General features: G+C 43.4%; 1 protein-coding gene across 3 annotated transcripts in view; it reads right to left on the reverse strand.

Annotated features, from left to right (window-relative positions):
* The window catches only part of LOC124146581 (EGF domain-specific O-linked N-acetylglucosamine transferase-like), a 31,684-nt gene extending 9,152 nt beyond the window's left edge, over positions 1-22,532 (reverse strand). The window contains exons 1-10 of one of the 3 annotated variants that reach the window (XM_046516932.2): positions 22,343-22,532; positions 14,607-14,794; positions 13,784-13,887; positions 12,956-13,073; positions 9,658-9,758; positions 6,215-6,319; positions 4,173-4,279; positions 3,372-3,475; positions 2,150-2,239; positions 1,273-1,344 (exon numbers count right to left, since the gene is read on the reverse strand). In XM_046516932.2, the coding sequence (XP_046372888.2) occupies positions 1,273-1,344; positions 2,150-2,239; positions 3,372-3,475; positions 4,173-4,279; positions 6,215-6,319; positions 9,658-9,758; positions 12,956-13,073; positions 13,784-13,887; positions 14,607-14,786 (981 nt within the window). In that variant the 5' untranslated portion in view covers positions 14,787-14,794; positions 22,343-22,532. Of the gene's footprint in view, positions 1-1,272; positions 1,345-2,149; positions 2,240-3,371; positions 3,476-4,172; positions 4,280-6,214; positions 6,320-9,657; positions 9,759-12,955; positions 13,074-13,783; positions 13,888-14,606; positions 14,795-17,525; positions 17,910-22,342 lie in introns of those variants that run through there. The other 2 variants (XM_046516933.2, XM_046516931.2) reach the window with 2 other exon arrangements.
* Positions 22,533-22,748: the final 216 nt, after the last annotated feature.

Here is a 22,748-nt window from a genome sequence, read left to right on the forward strand (position 1 = left end):
GTTATAACGAACTAAAATTAGTGGTCTCTTTGAGTTCGTTATAACCGTAGTTTACTGTATTGCGAAACATTTTAGCCTGCGGATTAATTTCCATAGGCTCGCAAAATGTAATATTTATTCCTAATACATGATATTTACCATCCCAAAACTTACTCGCGTGATAATCTTTATTGATGCATATGATGTATGGCCGCACTCAGCAATATTCCATCTATATGACGGCGGCCCGTATATTATCATTCGATCACATAAAGTCGCATCTTAAGTAGCAAGTCAATCGAGTTTTGCGATTGGGAGGGTGGTTTACAGTTCTGCTGGCTTTCCAGCCAACAAAATCAACTTTCAACGGATTTACATTTCAAATCAATAAATAACTAATCATACATTTCTTATTCCACCTGATGTTTCCAAACGGGTTGTTAAAAAGCAGTATACTATCTGCACTGGGCGAATTGAGACTGGTAGATATATTAAAGAGCCGAAAACAGACAGATTGTGTTTAATCTGCAAACGTCAATATATCGAGGATGAATATTTTTTATTCTAATATGCAATGTATAACAAATAATCTGAGATATAAGTACACACCCCAGAAATTCTATGTAAATCCATCCCAACATAAGTTTAACATGTTAATGTCTTCAGTAAATGTACCTACACTGAAACACTTAGCCACTAAAGTCTTATGTCTACAAAGCTCTGAGCCTTAGATCTTCGTGTATATGAACAACTTTCTTGTTACATTGTTCTTGTCCTCTCTCTCTCTCATTTCTAGACCGCCTCCGTGGTCTTCTGGTAGAGCGTCCGCCCGGAGAACGGAAGGTCCGGGGTTCGATCCCCGGCAGCGTCGTACCAAAAGACGTTAAAATATGGTACTTGTTGTTACCCTGTCTGGCGCTCGGCATTAAAGGGCTAAAACAAGGACTGGTCGACTCGGAGTCAGTATACTGTGTCTGAGTGGGGTATTCATGTTAAACGGCGGCATAATATCTCAGTGTGCTAGCACTATAAATCGGCATCAGTCCGGACTAGTACAAGCAGCCACACACACACACACACACACACACGTGCATGCACGTCGCTATATAAGTGCAATAGTCTTGGACGCGACGTTAAACCCAATTCCACCTCACCTCACCATCTCTCATTTCTGTATACACTTTGATGTAGCATGGGCCTATGGCCTAAACTATTTACTGAATAAAGACTATAAAGAATTCAATTTGTAGGTTCAGAGGCGCTGATAATCCCATAATCCCTGGATGTACTCACTGGACGAATTGCGTAAAAGAGACCATGCGACATCCGGGCCAGGAAGGAGAAGATGGCTTCTTTGAAACAAACCTGAAGAAAGTGATGTAATTGTTTTAAATACGAAGAGAATGATTTTGGATTTTCCACCGCTTTTGGCAATATTCCACCAATATCACGGCGGGAGACACCAGAAATAGGCATCACGCATTGTGCCCATGTGGAGAATCGAACTTAGGTATTCGGCGTGATGAGAGAACACTTTATCCACTCGGCTATCCCACCGCTCCTTTAACTTCGAAGTGCGGTTATGCTAAAGACCCAAATAGTTCGAACCACATGATGCAATAGTTAGTTGCCCAAAAAGTATCTAAATCAATGCGTTACTTTTGTCATTGTATTTCAAAACAAGTCATTCTTTCTCCTTAAAAAAAGGACCACCCTACTCTTTTATATACTACTCACAAGAAGTTAAGGACCAGCCGATTCTTTCGTATTACTATAGCTAACCAAACCATGCCAGATTAACTACATTAATATGTAAGAATCAATCCTTAACTTCTTTTGAGTAGTATATAACATGAGGCCACACCGTCTTCTACGACCTGTGAAGATTCCGTGGTACAATAGGTCTTCAGCAACCCATGCTTGCCGTAAAAGGTGACTGCTTGTCGTAAAAGGCGACTAACGGCATCGGGTGGTCAGGCTCGCTGACTTGGTTGATGCATGTCATCGATCCCAATTGCGTGGATCGATGCTCATGATATCAATCACTGGATTGTCTGGTCCAGACTCGATTATTTACAGACCGCCGTCATATAGCTGGAATATTGCTGATTGCGGCGTAAAACAACAAACCAACCAACCATCCAACCGATAATCGGGTACATGTACTGACTCTTTTCCCTTCCAAGTCCACCAGCATGAGGCGCGGGTGGTCAGTGAAGGCGTTCCATGTCTCCCCAAAGAGTTCCATATACGCGCGAGCCTGCAACGAGAAGGCGGATTACATGCTGCGGTTAAAACCTACAACTACATAATATAAGTATAGGATATAAACCGCCTCCGCGGGCTATCCGTGAAAATAATGCAGTCCGGCAAAGGAAAAGCCCGCGGGCCGTAGGCCCAAGGGCTTTTCCTGCGCTGTAGTGCATTATTTTCACGGATAGCCCGCGGAGGCGGTTTATATCTGACTTATAAACAGACAGATATGAAGATGCTTTTTTGTTTACATGACATAACTTTAATTCTGAAATTTCAGTTGTAGCATTCCAAAGTTCCTCAGTCAAAAGCGCACAGCTCGAGAATCCCGTGGGCAGAGGGATTTTCGGAGAAAAGAACAACCTGTCGTAACAATGGTAAAGCATCACTGGAGTTTATAAGGCGTATGACTGGGCGACATTGAAGGTTGAAGGCACTCATTATCAATGGCACTGTTGTCCAATTGCCAATGGAGCTGTGCAGAGTTGCGTCCCTCGGATGTGCTAGGATCCGATGAACATTCGTTGGTTTGTTGACACTGTATCCGTGATCGTGATAAACGTATAAGTGAGTGAGTATAGTTTTACGCCACTTTTGACAATATATCAGCAATATCACGGCTCCACATATTGTACCCATATGGGAAATTGAACCCGAGTCTTCGGCGTGACGAGCGAACCCTTTAACCACTAGGCTACCGCACCGCCCGTAAACGTACGTATACGACCAGCGGCATTCAAACTGATTCACGATACAGACCAGTGGTCCAGGGTAGTCACTAAAGGGGATGAAATAGATCGGGAGTTATATTTTAGTAAAGAATAAAAATAGACAAGATGGGATTACAGATGTATCACAAAATAATTCGATTTTTTATTATGTCATAAAATAAATAATTCCTGATTTAACGAATTCGATTTTTAGCAATGAATTTATTATTTATTATTATGTTGAAAAATGCCTTTGAAATATGTGAAAATGCATTTTATATCTTAAGGGGTATTTTAAGGGATAAAAAAATCGAATTGGTGATATCATTGTTTTTTTACAATAACTGCTCCCCTGACAGTGCTCAGTAGAGAATAGAACGAGATGTTATGACGTTGAGATATTGTATAGCAGTGTCAAGGTCAACTCACTGTATCCCAGATGAAGACGTTCACGTCCGTGGTGAAGGAGTTGTTGAGATGCTGGCTGATGTAGAGGTTGACGAAGTCACAGAAGTGGTGAAACATGTTCCCACCTGAAGCATGATCACGTTGTTACCGTAGTCGAATCAACAGTATATACTGTGCCACTTAAACACTGAGGCTGAATGAGTCTCATCGGGTACTATATCGTACATACATCACTACTAAGGCGACTATGCTTGTCGTAAGAGGCGACTAACGGGATCGGGTGGTCAGGCTCGCTGGCTTAGTTGATCCATGTCATCGTCTCCCAATTGCGTGGATCGATGCTCATGATGTAAATCATTGGATTGTCTGGTCCAGACTCGATTATTTACAGACCGCCGTCGTATAGTAGGAGTGAGTGAGTTGGGTTAAACGCCGCTTTTAAAATTATTCCAGTTATATCACGGCGTGTCAGCTCAATGTGGGAGGAAAGCCCGAAGTGATTCAGGTCTCAGACGTTTACCACTTCGGTGAAACCCACGAGCACGGGTATGGTGCTGACAAACCTAGAAACATAATCGGGGCGAACCGGGATTCGAACCCACAATCATAGGTTTCTTGCGTGCCCAAGGGACGCAACTCTGCACAGCGAATGTGCCACCCGTGCCCCCTCGTATAGTAGGAATAATGCTGAGTGCGGCGTGAACAAACAAACAAACAAACAAACAAAAAGCTTATAATAAATGACCAGTCTCTTAGCGTTATCTTGAAACTAGTCCATTCCTTCGAAGAAAGAAGGTGTATGACATACATTTGTACACTCACCTGCATCTAGTTTTATAATGAACGTTGGTTTGTCGATGATGACGTCACATTTGCCGGATTCGAGTGGGCGTGAAGTCAGTGAGGTGAAAGGCTCCATTTCAAAATACCTAAATTGAGAAGATAAGGAACTTGAACGGAATCTGGTGATTGTGGGTAATTGAGATTAAAAGTCGCTTTGAATTCAGTCCTATCACAGCGTGTCAGTTGTAGGTGAGGTGAGGTGAAATGGGGTTTAACGTCGCGTCCAAGATTATTGCACTTATATAGCGACGTGCATGTGCGTGTGTGTGTTTGTGTGGCTGCTTGTACTAGTCCGGACTGATGCCGATTTATAGTGCTAGCTCACTGAGATACCATGCCGCAGTTTAACATGAATACCCCACTCAGACACAGTATATTGACTCCGAGCCGACCAGTCCTTGTTTTAGCCCTTTAATGCCGAGCGCCAGACAGGGTAACAACAAGGACCATCTTCTAACGTCTTTTGGTATGACGCGGCCGGGGATCGAACCCCGGACCTTCCGTTCTCCGGGCGGACGCTCTACCACTAGACCACGGAGGCGGTCTGTGTCAGTTGTATGTGGGAAGAAAGCCCGAATGGATTCACTCTAAGACGTTTACCACTTTGGTGAAACCCTCGAGCTCAGCTGTGGTGCTGACAAACCTAGAAACATTACATAATTCTAACCCGTGATCATAGGTTCCTGGCACGCCAAAGGAACGCAACTCTGCTCAGAGAATTGCATCGCTGTAAAACTTCATACCCAGATAATGCCCAAACAATGACTACGGAATACGTCCACTTAATTAATAAAACACAGTCTCCTTGAATAGAAATATGCAAATCTAAAACAGAATTGGAAAACTTTTTAAAGCAGAATATGTGAGTGAGTACGGTTTTTACGCCGCTTTAATCTGTTCCAGCAATATCACGATAGGGGACACCAGACAACTTCACACTTTAAAATAGAAATGCTTTATGATCTAAACGATTTCAAAGACTATATCTCTGTCTTGGATAGGCCTCGCCCTGACACCCTTTGGAATACAACCAGGATTTACTTACCACTATCCTAGCATTTCTACATGCTCTTTTATTATTTATAAAGAGGTTGTGCATGGGTGAGTGAGGTAGTTGGATATAGAGCCACATTCAACAATATTTCAGTTGATGATAATTTTCGCGAACACCTGGTATCATCACTGTTTGATATTGATTCATAAACACATGCTTATGATATAGTCAGAATCGTACATTGGACTCTGCTATTATCAGCGATTTCTTATGACTATGGAAAAGGTTGCATCGGTTTAACCTAAAGTATGTGCTCATTCAATCAATGACTGGTTTGTCTGTCCAAGATTTGATTCAAAATGTCGTAGAGCTGGAATAGTACTGTCTGCGGCGTAAAACAACATGCACCCATACACATTGTGTGTCTCCTCTTGAATATAGATATTGTGTGTCACACGATGGCGACTGCGTTACGCCATGACCCGTCATCTTCCCGAGGCAAGGGAGGTAACTGACTATAAAAGTCCAGTTTACACCCTTGCCGAACTGAGCTGGAATTTCGAGACTTGATCGGAGTGCCGCCAGTGGCTATTACAAGTTATGTGAATTCTATGTCCTTCCTTTTTACCAATCAGATTCCACATCTCATAATCACTCATAATAAACAAAATGGCGGCGACCAGTTAAGACGATCTGATCGTTAATAAAGATCTATATTGTTATAAAACAGGTCTTACCTCGCGAAGTGCATCAGATGATGTGGACACCCGGTTAAGGGTACACATGCATTGCAAATACCGCAGTCGACCGAAATCTACACGGCAGTCGCCATGTTGTTTACGATCCGGATGTGGAATCCGTTACACGATTTTGATTGGACTTTGCAAGGACTCGTTAGTCCAGCCAGAATGTAACTTATCAATTCCAGCCTAGTTCGGCAAGGATGGAAAACTGGACGTTTTTAGTCGGTGAACTTTAGTCGGAAGATGCGGCCAGTGCACTAAAATGACAAGTTTGAAAGACTCACCAAGACGACAGGAATCCAGTGTTGTCCCTTTGGGCGAGGAGACTCGCCCTGTCCAGCCGGCAGTGGCCACCAATCTGACCACTCTTCAGTACATCCTTGCGGTAGCTGATCATGAAGAAGGCGTTTCAGACTCGCGGCATAAATATGCTGTCTTGTGATTTAGTATCAATGAATATATGTGTTCATAATTATTACCAGATTTGACACATAAATGTTCTTATGTGATAATGCCAAATTGTTTATGTGAAAATCCAACGAACTCAATCTTAAAATAGTTGACCTCGGCGTCAAAACGTGAAGAATACTGCGCTGTGAGGTATGATATACTTTTCTTGTAATCTTGAACTCTCTTTGTAATGTTAGGTTATATAGTTAAGAAGGAGCGTTCCTTCACATCAAGATGTCTAAATCTGTTTGTGCCTTAATCCTAAATCGCCTCTGTGTGTTTCTTTGTACACTCATCCTAAGGTAAATCCATATTTCAGTGCCTTCGGATTAACATAGGATTGTTGGAGTCGAGGCATCGGGGAATATAGGCGTTTTTGAATGTAGGCATCAGCAATATAGGCACCATGGAACATGGGAATCGTGGAGTAAAGGCAACGTGGAATATAGGAATCATGGAGTGTAGGCATCTGGGAATATAGGAATCATGGAGTGTAGGCATCTGGGAATATAGGAATCATGGAGTGTAGGCAACGTGGAATATAGAAATCATGGAGTGTAGGCAACGTGGAATATAGAAATCATGGAGTGTAGGCAACGTGGAATATAGGAATCATGGAGTGTAGGCAACGTGGAATATAGAAATCATGGAGTGTAGGCAACGTGGAATATAGGAATCATGGAGTGTAGGCATGAGGGAATATAGGAATCATGGAGTGGAGGCTTAAGGGAATATAGGAATCATCGAGTGTAGGCATGAGGGAATATAGGAATCATGGAGTGGAGGCTTAAGGGAATATAGGAATCATGGAGTGTAGGCATAAGGAAATATAGGAATCATGGAGTGTAGGCATGAGGGAATATAGGAATCATGGAGTGGAGGCTTAAGGGCATATAGGAATCATGGAGTGTAGGCATGAGGGAATATAGGAATCATGGAGTGTAGGCATGAGGGAATATAGAATCATGGAGTGTAGGCATAAGGGAATATAGGAATCATGGAGTGTAGGCATGAGGGAATATAGGAATCATGGAGTGTAGGCATAAGGGAATATAGGGATCATGGAGTGTAGGCAACGTGGAATATAGGAATCATGGAGTGTAAGCATAAGGGAATATAGGAATCATGGAGTGTAGGCAACGTGGAATATAGGAATCATGGAGTGTAGGCATGAGGGAATATAGGAATCATGGAGTGTAGGCATAAGGGAATATAGGAATCATGGAGTGTAGGCATAAGGGAATATAGGAATCATGGAGTAAAGGCAACGCTGAATATAGGAATCATGGAGTGTAGGCATCTGGGAATATAGGAATCATAGAGTGTAGGCATAAGGGAATATAGGAATCATGGAGAGTAGGCATAAGGGAATATAGGAATCATGGAGTGTAGACATAAGGGAATACTGGAATCATGGAGTGTAGGCATGAGGGAATATAGGAATCATGGAGTGTAGGCATCGGGGGATATAGGGATCATGGAGTGGAGGCTTAAGGGAATATATGAATCGTGGAGTGTAGGCATAATGAAATATTGGAATTATGGAGAGTAGGCATGAGGGAATATAAGAATCATGGAGTGTAGGCATAAGGGAATATAGGGATCATGGAGTGGAGGCAACGTGGAATATAGGAATCATGCAGTGTAGGCATAAGGGAGCATAGGAATCAGGGAGTGTAGACATAAAGGAATATAGGAATCATGGAGCGTAGACATGAAGGAATATAGGAATCGTGGAATGTAGACATAAAGGAATATAGGAATCATGGAGTGTAGGCATAAGGGGATGTAGGAATCATGGAGTGTAGGCATCTTGGAATATAATAATCATGGAGTCTATGCATCAGGGAGCATAGGAATCAGGGAGTGTAGACATAAAGGAATATAGGAATCATGGAGTGTAGACATAAAGGAATATAGGAATCATGGAGTGTAGACAGATGGGAATATAGGAATCATGGAGCGTAGGCATAAGGGAATATAGGAATCATGGAGTGTAGACATAAAGGAATATAGGAATCATGGAGTGTAGACAGATGGGAATATAGGAATCATGGAGTGTAGACATAAAGGAATATAGGAATCATGGAGTGTAGACAGATGGGAATATAGGAATCATGGAGTGTAGACATAAGGGAATATAGGAATCAGGGAGTGTAGACATAAAGGAATATATGAATCAGGGAGTTTGGACATAAAGGAATATAGGAATCATGGAGTGTAGACCTAAGAGAACATAGGAATCATGGAGTGTAGACAAAAGGGAATATAGGAATCACGGAGAGTAGGCATCTTGGCTAATGTCACCTTGGTATTAAGAGCGAATAAATCTTGATTCCCAGATACGCCCATTCCCACGTTCACACACCCTCATTTGTGCTGACTCAAGTTAAAAACCTTTTCCAAAACATCACTGTCGTGACTTTTATCAACGTTCCCCCTCTGCGTGTATACGCTTGCACATGTCGTTGAGTCGTGTAGGTTCTACTACACCAAATCAGAACCAGTTGGGACAGTGCGGTTTTCAGTGCAGATCAAGAGATATCTGCAGGCTGTGATTGGAGGATATTCTGTACGATTTTTATGTCTTTCAAATGTACATCCATCCAGTTATTAAAACTGACCATGTTTTTCTATATTTAGTACTGTCTTTTTCAACATGATGACTTATGCTGAATGTGACCATAGCTATTTTCAAGTAGGTGACATTTGGTGCGAAACTGGGGGTGGTGTGTACTCGGAAAAGGAGCTGGCTGAGCTAGTCATTTTTTATGATTTTATTGCTGCTCTAAGGCCAAACTGTTCACACACGTACAGGTAATAGCTGTTGAATGCTTAGTTATTTTAAAAAAAAATATAACGTTACTATAGAAGTCTATGGGAAAACATTTGGTTGTGTGTAACCTGTAGCAGTCCTCACTGGTGTTCCCAGTTACATCACAACAAAGCTGATGCCAACTGCTTGCCTTAAACCCGCACGACGACCATCAGAAAGCCAGGCCTCATCACCCACAATACATGCAGTACAGCAAAATACAAGGATGTGCACAGGACCAGTGTGTAGCTAGACCAGGAAATAGACATGTATGTCAACATTACACAACGTTGCGTATGGGAACTTCAAATAATTCTATAGCGTATTGAAACGTGCGCAAATAGACTTGCTGGGTTGTGTGTTCAATTAGGGAAAGTACCGATGCACATCGAGTGTATACCTGTGTGAAGTGAGTGGCGTGTAGTGTTGGTTCACACAATACTTAATGTGTATGACATGTACCTCTTTCCCTGTTGCTTCACGTGGGCTGTACGGAGGTCGATGTAGAGGTTTGTGGCGTGGCAGTACCGCAAGCCGTCCACGCACTCCAGTGACGAGTCACCCTGCAGGGAGGAATATTCATATGGATGAATAATGCTAAAAGAGGAGTAAAACCAATCACAGTCACTCAATGCGGCCTGAAAAGCCTGACGAGACATCGTGTGTTGGTGGTTATTGTCACCATAGCGTATGCCGCATTCGTACAAGGAGGGGAAGGGTAGACTAACATCTAGTCTCTGAAATGAATATCTTACAGAAAAAACATTGCTAATGATACTGTAGTAATCTAGACGTCGCGGTAAAGACTATTGCACTTATATAGCGACGTGCATCAATGTTTGGGGTGGCGGGGGGGGGGGGGGGGGGGGGGGGGGGTGCGTGCTTGCGTGCGTGTGTCTGTCTTTCTGTCTGTCTGTACTGTAGTCTATAGTATTGCAGATTTCATAGTACCAGCCTACCGAGACACCATGCCGCAGTTTAACATGGATACTTCACTCATACACAGCATACAGACTCCGAGCCGTTTTGGTTTCATCCCATCCCCTTAATGTCGGTCGCCAGGCAAGGAAACAACAAGTACCTTCTGATGCGGCTCCCGCTCCCGTTCACATTAAAATTGTCCAGATTAACACAGTACTGCTTTAAGAAGAAAGTATACACCCATGTTTGATGGTGGCTATAAAATATAAAAAAACCGTTATTCGATGGTGATGTATTTGACACGTGTATCATATATTAGTTGTGTCTTGGACCAAAACTGTTTCGGCGACTGTTTTCAGCGTTTTGATAACGTTTGTAATTTAAGGGTCAAATCCAATTTTCAAGTGTACACCACACTAAGGTGTAAGATCATGCAAAGTTAACCAGCAGAAATCGCCGGAATATGCATCTACCACCTCAATGGCAGACTAAGGTCTTTGTGACACTGAAATTGATCACCGTCAATCCATGTAAATTTCAAGCCCATGTACTAGACATATTGTGGTTGCATCTCCTGTGTAGTTCAGTCTTCCCCAGGCAAGGGGACTGTAAACGTCCAGTTTCCACCCTTGCTGAACTAGGCTGGAATTTGGGAGTTGCTAACGGTCCTATACATAGTCCAATCATAATCGAGTTACGAACTTGACATCCGGTTCGTAACAACATGGATTCCAACGTGCAGATTTCGGAAGACTGCAGGATTTGCAAAATATGTATACAGCCAACTGGTCGTCGAGAGATGTTTTGCAAATCTTTTCATGTTTTTAATTAAGGTGACCAATTGATTTGATGCACTTCGCGGGGTACGACCCGTTATAATACAATATAGATCTTGATTATTGATCTGATCGTCTTAACTGGTCGCCGCCATTTTATATGAAACAAATGCAAGTGATATGATGGAATCTGATTGGTCAATAGGAGGAACATAGAAGGGACATAACTCGTAATAGCCACTGGTGGTGCTACGATTGAGCCTGGAAATTCCAGCTTGGTTCGGCAAGGGTGGAAACTGGACTTTTGTAGTCAGTTAAGATGGTGTTGTGTACACAGGTAAAAGGTCTGGTAAAGCAACATTCCCCGCGGTGACAGTGATGGGTTTCGGGGGCATCGGTCTTGCCCCACACTGAAGCAAAAAAAGTTGAAAGAATGATGTTGGATGATAAATAAAATCTCACCCTCGTGTCTTTTGATATCAAATAAACTGACGTCCAAAAGAAACTTTACCAACTGAAAATATAAATTTCAGACAAAGTATATATTTTTTCTCGATGAAGTCTATCTAAAACACATAACCTAAATACAACAATAGTGTATGCAGAAAATGTTAATCGTCTGTTACATGTTTGCGAGATAACACGCGAAAAAGTGAAAAACACGTGCACCACGGACAACTGCAAATGCACGTGCGGGTAAGGGTATAAAACGATTGCAACGGCAAGTCAGACATCCACATTGATAAAAAAAACACAAAAGAAATGCCACGACTCACAGTCGAACAACGTGAACGAGCCTTGGGTATGGTACAGATGGGAGCCACCCACGCCCATAGTGCACGAACCTTCGGTTGCTCCTGTGTTGCCGTTACCAACTTGATGCAACGTTACAGACATCATCATCATCAATCATCATCAATCATCATCATTCAAAACAAATGTCACCACCATCCGGGAGTAGATCCATACTGGACTCGTGGAATGATTGATATCGATCTGTCGCATCATGTGCGTGTAGCATGTCACATAGATATGAGGCATGTGCTGTTTCAAGGACGGTTGAGATGTCTGATATGGAGTAATTGTCTCCACAGGTGTTATGTACTTTAGGAGGACAGACGTTCAGCGAGTTTGTTGTATCAGTTCTAGAGGCATCAATCATCAACTGGCTTTGATCAGGTAGACGTGGCAGACCTGTGAGGACACTTCCCAATATCAAGCCTCAGTGACCAAAATAATGTCCGATGCAATTTACTATTTTGAATCTACTAATTTTTCACGTGTTTGTTCAGGTGAACATTTGAGTTGCCTTTGCATGTGTTTGTGACGACCAAGGGTACGCTCACTTTTACGAGAACACCTTGTATCATCACAGCTTGGTAGCGATTTATAAACACATGCTTGTGATATAGTCGGAACCCTTGTGTGGGGGTGTTATACAGTGGTTGTAGCTGTGGCTGTGGCTGTGGATGTGGCTGTGGATGTCGTCATCTACACACAAAGAGTCAAAAGATGTGACCACTCGATCCTCATTAAGCGGCTCTAACAAAACCATGAGATGCAGCTTCACAATATTTTAATAATAAATCATGTAGCGGGTGAGTGAGTTTGACATTACGCCGCTTTTAGCAACATTCCAGTAATATCACGGCAGGGGACACCAGACATGGGCTTCACACATTGTACCCATGACGGGAATCGAACCAAGACCTTCGGCGTGACGAGCAGACGCTTCAACCACTTGGCCACCCCGCATGCATAATTCATGCATGGTGCTTCAATTGATATCATAAGGACAGTTAATACCAATATCTATCAATAGACAGTCTGTCTACTCAGTAGAAATCAAGAAAAACAATAAGAGTGAGTGAGTAAGTCTCAGACGTTAACCACTTCGGTGAAACCCACAAGCACGGGTATGGTGCTGACAAACCTAGAAACATAATCGGGGCGAACCGGGATTCGAACCCACAATCATAGGTTTCTGGCGTGCCCAAGGGATGCAACTCTGCACAGCGAATCGCGGCGCCTTTTTAGTGCCCCAAAAAACAATAAGAAATCACCTGTGCTTGTGGCGTGCAATAGATCCTCAGGTTGGTTTTCCTCTCCTTAACGTAGCCAAAATCAGCCTGCCTCCAGAATGTCTCTGTGTTTTTCTCCTCTGCTGAATGCTCTCCCCGTCTGTTAGACAACAAACAATTTCACATTTTATTTTACATTTCAAAAAAGTATATGCCGCAATTTTATTAGTTCGAAGACGGTGTCAAATGGGATTAGAAACCCAGAACTCTGGACGTTTTACTTCGCATACGTGCAGTATGAAACTTACAGGTATCAAATGCTCAATAACATCCGCAAAGCAGGAACATGTAATGTCCTGTGTATTATGTATTATATGTATTCGTATTATATACATTAAGTTCGAACCTTCAATTATCTGTTCAAAGTTGTTAAGTTGTTTGCAGTTCCATTTTCCTGCACATGTATGGGGGAAAATCATCTTGATAGTTTCTAATTGGCACTGTACTGCACTAATCGCCACGCAACGCCACGCCACTGCGCCGCACTGCACCGCACCGCACCGCACCGCACCGCATCGCATCGCATCGCATCGCATCGCATCGCATCGCACCGCACCGCACCGCATCGCACCGCATCGCATCGCATCGCATCGCATCGCATCGCATCGCATCGCATCGCATCGCATCGCACCGCACCGCATCGCACCGCACCGCACCACATTACTTTTGTTGTAACATTGGTGATATGAATACCATTGCGTCACCTCGTGTGTGCGATTACCATGTTTGGTTCTACAAAGCCTGTTCTCTTTCGGCAAACGAAATCCTGGCGTTTTGCACTTTCATTATAGTGCTAGTACTTGTGCTTACCTTGGTTTCTGTGACCCATCCTCGGTGCACCGGGGCGTACTCATCCTCTCCCCGACTGGGCACCTGTCTTCATACCCCCAGCATCTCCTAACCTCCAGGGAAGACTGTCAACACAGATGGAGTAATAAATATATGTAAACTTCACATCTTGAATTGTTTACGGGGTGGGGGTGGGGGTGGGGGTGGGGTGGGGGGTGGGGGTGTCAGCAAACGCTTTAACCACTGCCCTAACGCTACCCCACTGCCTAACGGGTGATGGGACAACGTAAAGATATGCATAGCTGTGAAGTGTTGACAGCGCACGTTCAACGACCAACACGATATGTTGTGTATGAAAATCGAAAATCTCGAGTGTACACAATTCGTTAGGACCCGGTTTTTTCAATGCTTCGCTGTGGCACGGGTGGCCCAGTCGACTAAGGCGCCGCGATTCGCTGTGAAGAGTTGCGTCCCTTGTTCACACCAGAAACCTATGATTGTGATCGAATCCCGGTTCGCCCCGATTATGTTTCTTGGTATGTCAGCACCATACCCGTGCTCGTGGGTTTCACCGAAGTGGTAAACGTCTGAGACCTGCATCACTTCGGGCGTTAAACCCAACTCACTCACTCACCCACTCACTCACTCAATGCTTCGCGAACTATCTGCTTTTATCCAGATGCAACCCTCTTTGACCAGAAAGTCGCATCCACCTTTGTTGTTTACGACGATTCTGTTTGCAATATTGCATTCATTCTACGGCAGAGACCACAACAATTGGGAACAAACCGGGTCTTCGGTGTCACAACCTAACGATTTAATCACAAGGTTATTTCTCTCTCACCTTATAAGGGCAGGTATCTTCATCCTGACAACGTTGTTTCATGTGAGGATTATTCCTGAAGAAGTAGGGCACGTGTTCCGGGGGGAGCCTCAGGTCCCCCCAGTCAGTGGCGCCCCCTACCGTCATAAACATCGCTGACGTCACAATAAGGGGGAGTTGCCACATGCATTTGCTCCGCATTCTGTGAACTGAATATTTGAAGAGATACATTTACACCTGAAATCATCCCGTAGATCGATGCTCATGATGTCACTCACTGGATTGACTCGATTATTTACAGAGAGCTGTCATGTAGCTGGAACATAGCGACGTTAATCAACAAACAAACAGAATCAAATCATCCACAGTTGACCACACAACCAAAACCCGGTTCAACGAATGTCACACGAGTTTGTTTGCTTAACGTTGCACTCACCAATGTACGTGCTCTACGCCGACACAGATATTATGAAAATAAACCCTTTCGGATTCTGAGGAATAATTGGTCGCCCAGTATGTCCAGTATGTCCAGTATGTCTCAGTATGTCCCAGTATGTTCCAGTGTGTCCCAATTTGTCCCAGTGTGTCCCAATATGTCCCAGTGTGTCCCAGTGTGTCCAAGTGTGTCCCGTTGTGTCCCAGTGTGTCCCAGTGTGTCCCAGTGTGTCCAGTACGTACCAGCATGTTCCAGTGTGTCCCAATATGTCCCAGTGTGTCCCAATTTGTCCCAGTGTGTCCCAATATGTCCCAGTGTGTCCCGGTATGTCCCAGTATGTCCCAGTGTGTGTCAGTGTGTCCAAATATGTCCCAGTGTGTCCAGTATGTCCCAGCATGTCCCAACAGGTCCCAGTGTGTCCCAATATGCCTCAGTGTGTCCAGTACGTCCAGCATGTCCCAGTGTGTCCCAATATGTCCCAGTGTGTCCCAGTATGTCCCAGTGTGTCCCAGTGTGTCCCAATATGCCCCAGTGTGTCCAGTACGTACCAGCATGTCCCAGTGTTCCAATATGTCCCAGTGTGGCCCAGTATGTCCCAGTGTGTGCCAGTGTGTCCCAATATGTCCCAGTGTGTCCAGTATGTCCCAGCATGTCCCAAGGTGTCCCAATATGCCTCAGTGTGTCCAGTACGTCCAGTACGTACCAGCATGTCCCAGTGTGTCCCAGTATGTTCCAGTATGTCCAGTATGTCCAGTATGTCAAAGTATTTCCCAGTATGTCCCAGTATGTCCAGTATGTCCCAGTATGTCCAGTATGTCCAGTATGTCCAGTATGTCCCAGTATGTCGAGTATGTCCCAGTATTTCCCAGTATGTCACATTATGTCTAGTATGTCCCATTATGTCCAGTATGTCCAGTATGTCCCAGTATGTCTCAGTATGTCCAGTATGTCAACTATGTCCCAGTATGTCCAGTATGTCCAGTATGTCCCAGTATGTCCAGTATGTCCACTATGTCCCAGTATGTCCAGTATGTCCAGTATGTCCCAGTATGTCCAGTATGTCTCAGTATGTCCAGTATGTCCAGTATGTCCCAGTATGTCCATTATGTCCCAGTATGTCCAGTATGTCCCAGTATGTCCAGTATGTCTCAGTATGTCCAGTATGTCCCAGTTTGTCCAGTATGTCCCAGTATGTCCAGTATGTCCAGTATGTCCCAGTATGTCCAGCATGTCCAGTATGTCCCAGTATGTCCAGTATGTCCCAGTATGTCCAGTATGTCCCAGTATGTCCAGTATGTCCCAGTATGTCTAGTATGTCCCAGGAGGTCCAGTATGTCCAGTATGTCCCAGTATGTCCAGTATGTCTCAGTATGTCCAGTATGTCTCAGTATGTCGAGTATGTCCCAGGAGGTCCAGTATGTCCAGTATGTCCCAGTATGTCCAGTATGTCTCAGTATGTCCAGTACGTCCCAGTATGTCTAGTATGTCCCAGGAGGTCCAGTATGTCCAGTATGTCCCAGTATGTCCAGTATGTCTCAGTATGTCCAGTATGTCTCAGTATGTCCAGTATGTCCAGTATGTCTCAGTATGTCCAGTATGTCTCAGTATGTCTCAGTATTTCCAGTATGTCTCAGTATGTCCAGTATGTCTCAGTATGTCCCAGTATGTCCAGTATGTCTCAGTATGTCCAGTACGTCCCAGTATGTCTAGTATGTCCCAGGAGGTCCAGTATGTCCAGTATGTCCCAGTATGTCCAGTATGTCTCAGTATGTCCAGTATGTCCCAGTATGTCTAGTATGTCCCAGGAGGTCCAGTATGTCCAGTATGTCCCAGTATGTCCAGTATGTCTCAGTATGTCCAGTATGTCCCAGTATGTCTAGTATGTCCCAGGAGGTCCAGTATGTCCAGTATGTCCCAGTATGTCCAGTATGTCTCAGTATGTCCAGTATGTCCAGTATGTCCCAGTATGTCCAGCATGTCCAGTATGTCCCAGTATGTCCAGTATGTCCCAGTATGTCCAGTATGTCCCAGTATGTCCAGTATGTCCCAGTATTTCCAGTATGTCCCAGTACGTCCCAGTATGTCTAGTATGTCCCAGGAGGTCCAGTATGTCCAGTATGTCCCAGTATGTCCAGTATGTCCCAGTATGCCTGCCATATGGGCTAATGAAAATGGTGATGCGTTGGTCGAGATCTGTTACATACGCTGTCTGAGCATGATTCATCACACTCTAATGACATTTATCGTTTCGCGTGCTTCCGGTTCCTGGTTTGTCGGGTCCAGACTCAAGTATTACCAGGATGCTGTGATATCACTGCGGCGTTACATAGCATTCACTCAATCGTTCATCCGACGCTATTTTTCAGATATTTATTTTAAAATTTGACTGTCGCACCGGATTACAAATGCAAGTATTATCAATCAAAAACACCTAGCATTACATATATCTATAGCCATAGCAAATGTTCACACAAAAAAGCACATAAAAAAATCAACACTTTTACCTTGAAACGTCGTCCGAGAACCTATACTCCGTTTTGGGTTATGGATACTGTATTAAATATAATCTTGGGCTCCCATAGTACACCAATCTTGTTCTCCTGTCACAGAATCATCTCGCGGTATAAAATTGTCGTAGAATATTCACACTTTACATATCCTAACATCCTTTAAAGACGATGCTAAAATCCAGCGAGTATTATGAACCTACGGAAGCCTTTTAGAGCCATTTGTTTTTTAATTTCCTTCTTGAAATTTTAACACAGCATCTTGAAATGTTGAAAAGACGAAATATCAAGATGCTATGTTGCAATTTCAAGTTATAATTTTAAAATTCCAATTTATTTTCTTGAAATTTCACGATCATTATTTTGAAATGTCAACATAGTATCTTGAACTTTGAACATAGAGACTTTACATTTCAAATACAAATGGCCCTAAAAGGCTTCCGTACGAACCTAATAACTGTGCACTGTTTTCGTAACACGCCCATGCCTTTAGTATGTGCAAATATTGTCGGCAAGCAGGTTGTATGGATCAAGTAATGCTGGCCAGCTGGATCGTATATTTCATACAGTCTGGAAAGGCTGGTATTTAATAGTGGTTGACATAAGGTGAATTGTAACATTGTGTTATTTTTGTGCACCGGTGTCTGAATATCCTGCGAGAGGAGAGTGGGTCAGTTGCCATGGGTTACCACCGCTTCAGCATATAGTGGGGCGGTGGGATAGCCTACTGGTTAAAGTGTTTGCTTCTATTCCCGGGTTCTGTTCCCCACATGGTTACAATAGGTGAAGCATTACATTGTGCCCCTCGCCGTGATATTGTTGAAAATATTAATGTTGCTAAAAGCGGCGTTAAACCATACTCACTTACTCATTAACCCAAACCGATATACCCACCCACCCTCGCTCGCTCGCACGCACGCACGCACTCTCTCACTCACGCACGCACGCACGCACGCACGCACGCACTCTCTCACTCACGCACGGACGCACGCACTCACTCACGCACTCACGCACTCACTCACCCACTCACTCACTCACTCACTCACTCACTCACTCACTCACTATCAAATAACATCTAAACAATGCTTTGTCCATTTCGTCGATAAATAGATTAGCAAGTCTATAGGTGACGAAGAGAGAGAGCTCAAATTCACATTCTAATCAATACAAGAATTGTATGCATTCGTTTGAAAGTTGGCTTGACGTCCGGCTAGCTATTGTTCTCTGACTGACCTAGAACTGAAGACGTGTTAAACCATCAAATGTATCTAATATTGACAGTTTCATTGCTTGGACTTCCAATACATATTCTAAACATATTTCCATCGATCAATAAACCACTCTTGGCCTCGAACGTTTACATGAAAGGAACTAACTTATTGTTGAGATAAAGATTAATAACTCAACAGTTCTTTAGTTTAGGGAATTAATCGATTAATCGGAATGCGTATTTCCACTATTACCGTCATCAAATCGTTGGGGGCTTAGGGATAAGTCTAATAGTAAAAGCTTGTTTGTTTATTTGTTGTTTAACGCCGCACTCAGCAATATTCTAGCTATATGACGGCGGTCTGTAAATAATCGAGCCTGGACCAGACAATCCAATGATTGATATCATGAGCATCGATCCACGCAATTGGGATACGATGACATGCATCAACCAAGAAAGCGAGACTGGCCTCCCGATCCCGTTACACGCCTTTTACGACATGCATGGTCACCTTTTACGGCAAGCATGGGTTGCTGAAGACCTATTCTACCCCGGATCTTAACGGGTGTAGTAAAAGCGATCGTTCGTCAAGGTCCGGGTTCTATTCCCTACATTCCCCGTTTCCGGTTTCTCCGAATATTGCTAAAAGCGATGGTAGACCCAACTCACTCTCTCAAATGGTTGGCCTATTATAAGAAAATAAATATTTATATTAACTGACAAACGATTACTGCAAACACTGAACAGAAACAAGAAAGGGTGATATTAACATATTTATGAAAGATTATTCTACGTTTGTGCGTAAGGAAGGCCACTATTTATTTAATCAATAAACGGAATAAGAATATTAGAGCCTATCGATCTTTATTCATTCTGCATGTATACGTGAAATCAGGCAGATAGGCGAAACAACGTGTTACTTTAAAGTTTCGTGAGTTGGGATTTACGCGTTTGGAACAGTATTCCAGTTATATCACGACGTGTCAGCTTAATGGGGGAGGAAAGCCCGAAATGATGCAGGTCTCAGACGTTTACCAATTCGGTGAAACCCACGAGCACGGGTATGGTGCTGACAAACCTAGAAACATAATCGGGGCGAACCTGGATTCGAACCCACAATCATAGGGTTCTGGTGTGCCCGAGGGACGCAACTCTGCACAGCGAATCGCGGCGCCTTAAACGACTGGGCCACGGCTGATCCCCTACACAGTACTTGAACTGCACATACGTCATGTCACGTTTCAATAAAACATTTCATTTAATTCACGATTCAGATAAGAATGTTGAAGCACATTCTACAGCATGCATAGAAGTATATACGATATTCTTACCTTTTGTAGGCTTTAAGACCAACTGAGCGAGGTGTGTATTCCCTCAATGTGTCTAAAAGATGGCTATTGTTTCGTTGCTTCCAATAAAAGATCACATATTGTGATCTTGGGTCAAATAAATGATCATAAAATGTGATCTTTACTACAAATGTATATTTGGGCTTTCCTGTGGGTACCTCTGTGTCAGCTTGTCAAGAATCCCCGAGCGTTAAACAAAATACCAGAATGGATTGTTTAATATACAATCCTCGGTAGGGGCTTGTCAATCTTACAATGTGGCCCCTGCTGTGTTTAGCATAACAACGCTGCTTATAAGACATAGATCAATATACACGTTGTGAGGTTTATTTTCTGCTCGATATGGGCTTGCATTAAATATTTTTTTGCCCTGAACGTGGATTTCATGATTTGACCAAAGGGAAAATATGTATGCAGGTACATGATCTGAAGATAGATTGATGGATATACATGTTGTATGTCACACGTGTACACACAGGATATGCGGGACACGTTCCCTTTGAACGCATGCGTGCACTTGTTTCTTTAAAACAGAAATTGAAAAGAACACATTGAAAATCAATTTTCATTACGAATGTATGAAATTGCTACAGGCCAACGTATTTTAAATATTGTAGTAACCGCAGTCATTTTGTAACCATCCAGTGTACATCATTTCAAGATCCGTGAAGATGCGGGGTACAATAGGTCTTCAGCAACCCATGTTTGCCGTAAAAAGGTGACTATGCTTATCATAAGAAGCGACTAATGGGATCGGATGGTCAGGCTCGCTGACTTGGTTGATGCATTTCATCGATACCAATTGCCCGGATCGATGCTCATGATATGAATCACTAGATTGTCTGGTCCAGACTCGATTATTTACAGACCGCCGTCATATAGCTTTAATATTACTGATTGCGGCGTTAAACAACAAACCAAACCACACCAAAAACATTATTTCAAAATGCCTACCGATAATGAAGTTGTATCTATAAATATTAGCTTCAGTGGTGATTCTACCGAGTTTCAATCTGAGGTGGTAATTGTGATTTGAAACCACTAATTGACAAAACATAATCAAATATTTCCAAATTCAACGGGTTATTAACGGGTGATGAAGTGAGGGACTGAGTATGGTTTTACGCCGCTTTTAGTATTTTTCCAGCAACACCACGACGGGGGACACCAGAAATGGGCTTCACACATTGTTCCCATGTTCCCATGTTCGACGAGCGAAAGCTTTAACCACTTGGCCACCCACTGTCCCTGTCTGTTATCAGAGCCGAGGGTGGACCGTTGCTCATGCTATCAATCACCCGTTTTTCTAAGTTACCTGCAGGCAGTCGCTTTAATATTACTGAGTGTGGTATAAATTTATATTCACTCACTCAGCGCAAACTTCAAAGCCACTCAGAATAATCACGTCAGTCTATCAGACCAATAAACCAGGCGACTGTTCAAGGAAACTCATGAAATCTGAACAAACGCAATCTTCCAGCAATGAGTGAAATCGATACTCATTAACCCACATTACATTTGCTTGATTCCGTTTTCTAAACGGGGAAGCCAATCGCAGTTTTGGCGTACGGGAAAAAGAATCCAGTCAACTTTAAGTGGCATGCTGTGTGCACTGTTAGTCATGAAACTGTAATTAGGGCAACGCGTGGAACTGAGACATTATTTTCTGTGTCGTTTCGGTAATCGTTGACTGTTGTTGACTAATATCATCATCATCATCATCATCATCATCATTATTATTAAAGGACGCGGGGTGAACTAGTTGTGGCAGCCATTTGTGTGCCCTCTGCTGTGTAAAGCCATACTCACTCACTTATTCACTCATTTAAACAAGCACAGTTATTATCCTGCCAGCCGCCGAACAAGAACTGAAATTTGTCTCTATTTACAAAATAGTCATACCGGTCGTGTTATACCAAAAGACGCTAAATCATGGTTCCCTGCCTCGGCATTACGGGACTAAAACAAAGACGGAGACGGTATAGTGTGGTATCTATGTTAAACTGCGGCATGGTATCTCAGTGTGTTCTCACAAACACACACACACACACGCACGCACGCACGCACGCACACACAGAGCGCAAGAATCTCGCGTAAATCGCCCGTAACCCCATTTCATCTCATTTCTGATACTGCTTCATTTTGCTATTGATCTGGCCATGTTTATTTTATTTATAAACGTTTTGGTATAAAGGTTATAACTGATGGGTCGTGAGTAAACATTAGGATGAATCATATGGATATGAAACACTCACATGTCAGCTATATATCCTCAGGTCATTCGGAAGCTGCATCAAGAACCATTGCATCATACGGGATCTCGGGCAGTGCGCGGGACAGGTGAGTGGCTTCTGTTCATCACAGACATTCATCCGCAACATCATACCCTACAAGGATGGCGGGATGCTGCTGCACGTGTCGGTGCACTCAGGTGGCAATAGCCATCTCCACATCCTGATGTAAAGAACCACTGAAGAGAATCGCCTCTCTTCGATCTGTTCCGCTGTTGTTTTCCTTGACAACGGGCCGCATCGTTGACAACGGGCAGTTCATTGTGGCATCTGTATCATAGAATAACAAGCTGCATGGAGGCGCTGAAACAACGCGTAGGGATGTAGTTTGTGGAGAGTCACGATGCCGACGTCATCATCATCATCATCA

The sequence above is a fragment of the Haliotis rufescens genome, unplaced genomic scaffold (assembly GCF_023055435.1).
Source record: "Haliotis rufescens isolate VD_foot unplaced genomic scaffold, xgHalRufe1.0.p SCAF_23, whole genome shotgun sequence".
Classification (NCBI taxonomy): domain Eukaryota; kingdom Metazoa; phylum Mollusca; class Gastropoda; order Lepetellida; family Haliotidae; genus Haliotis; species Haliotis rufescens.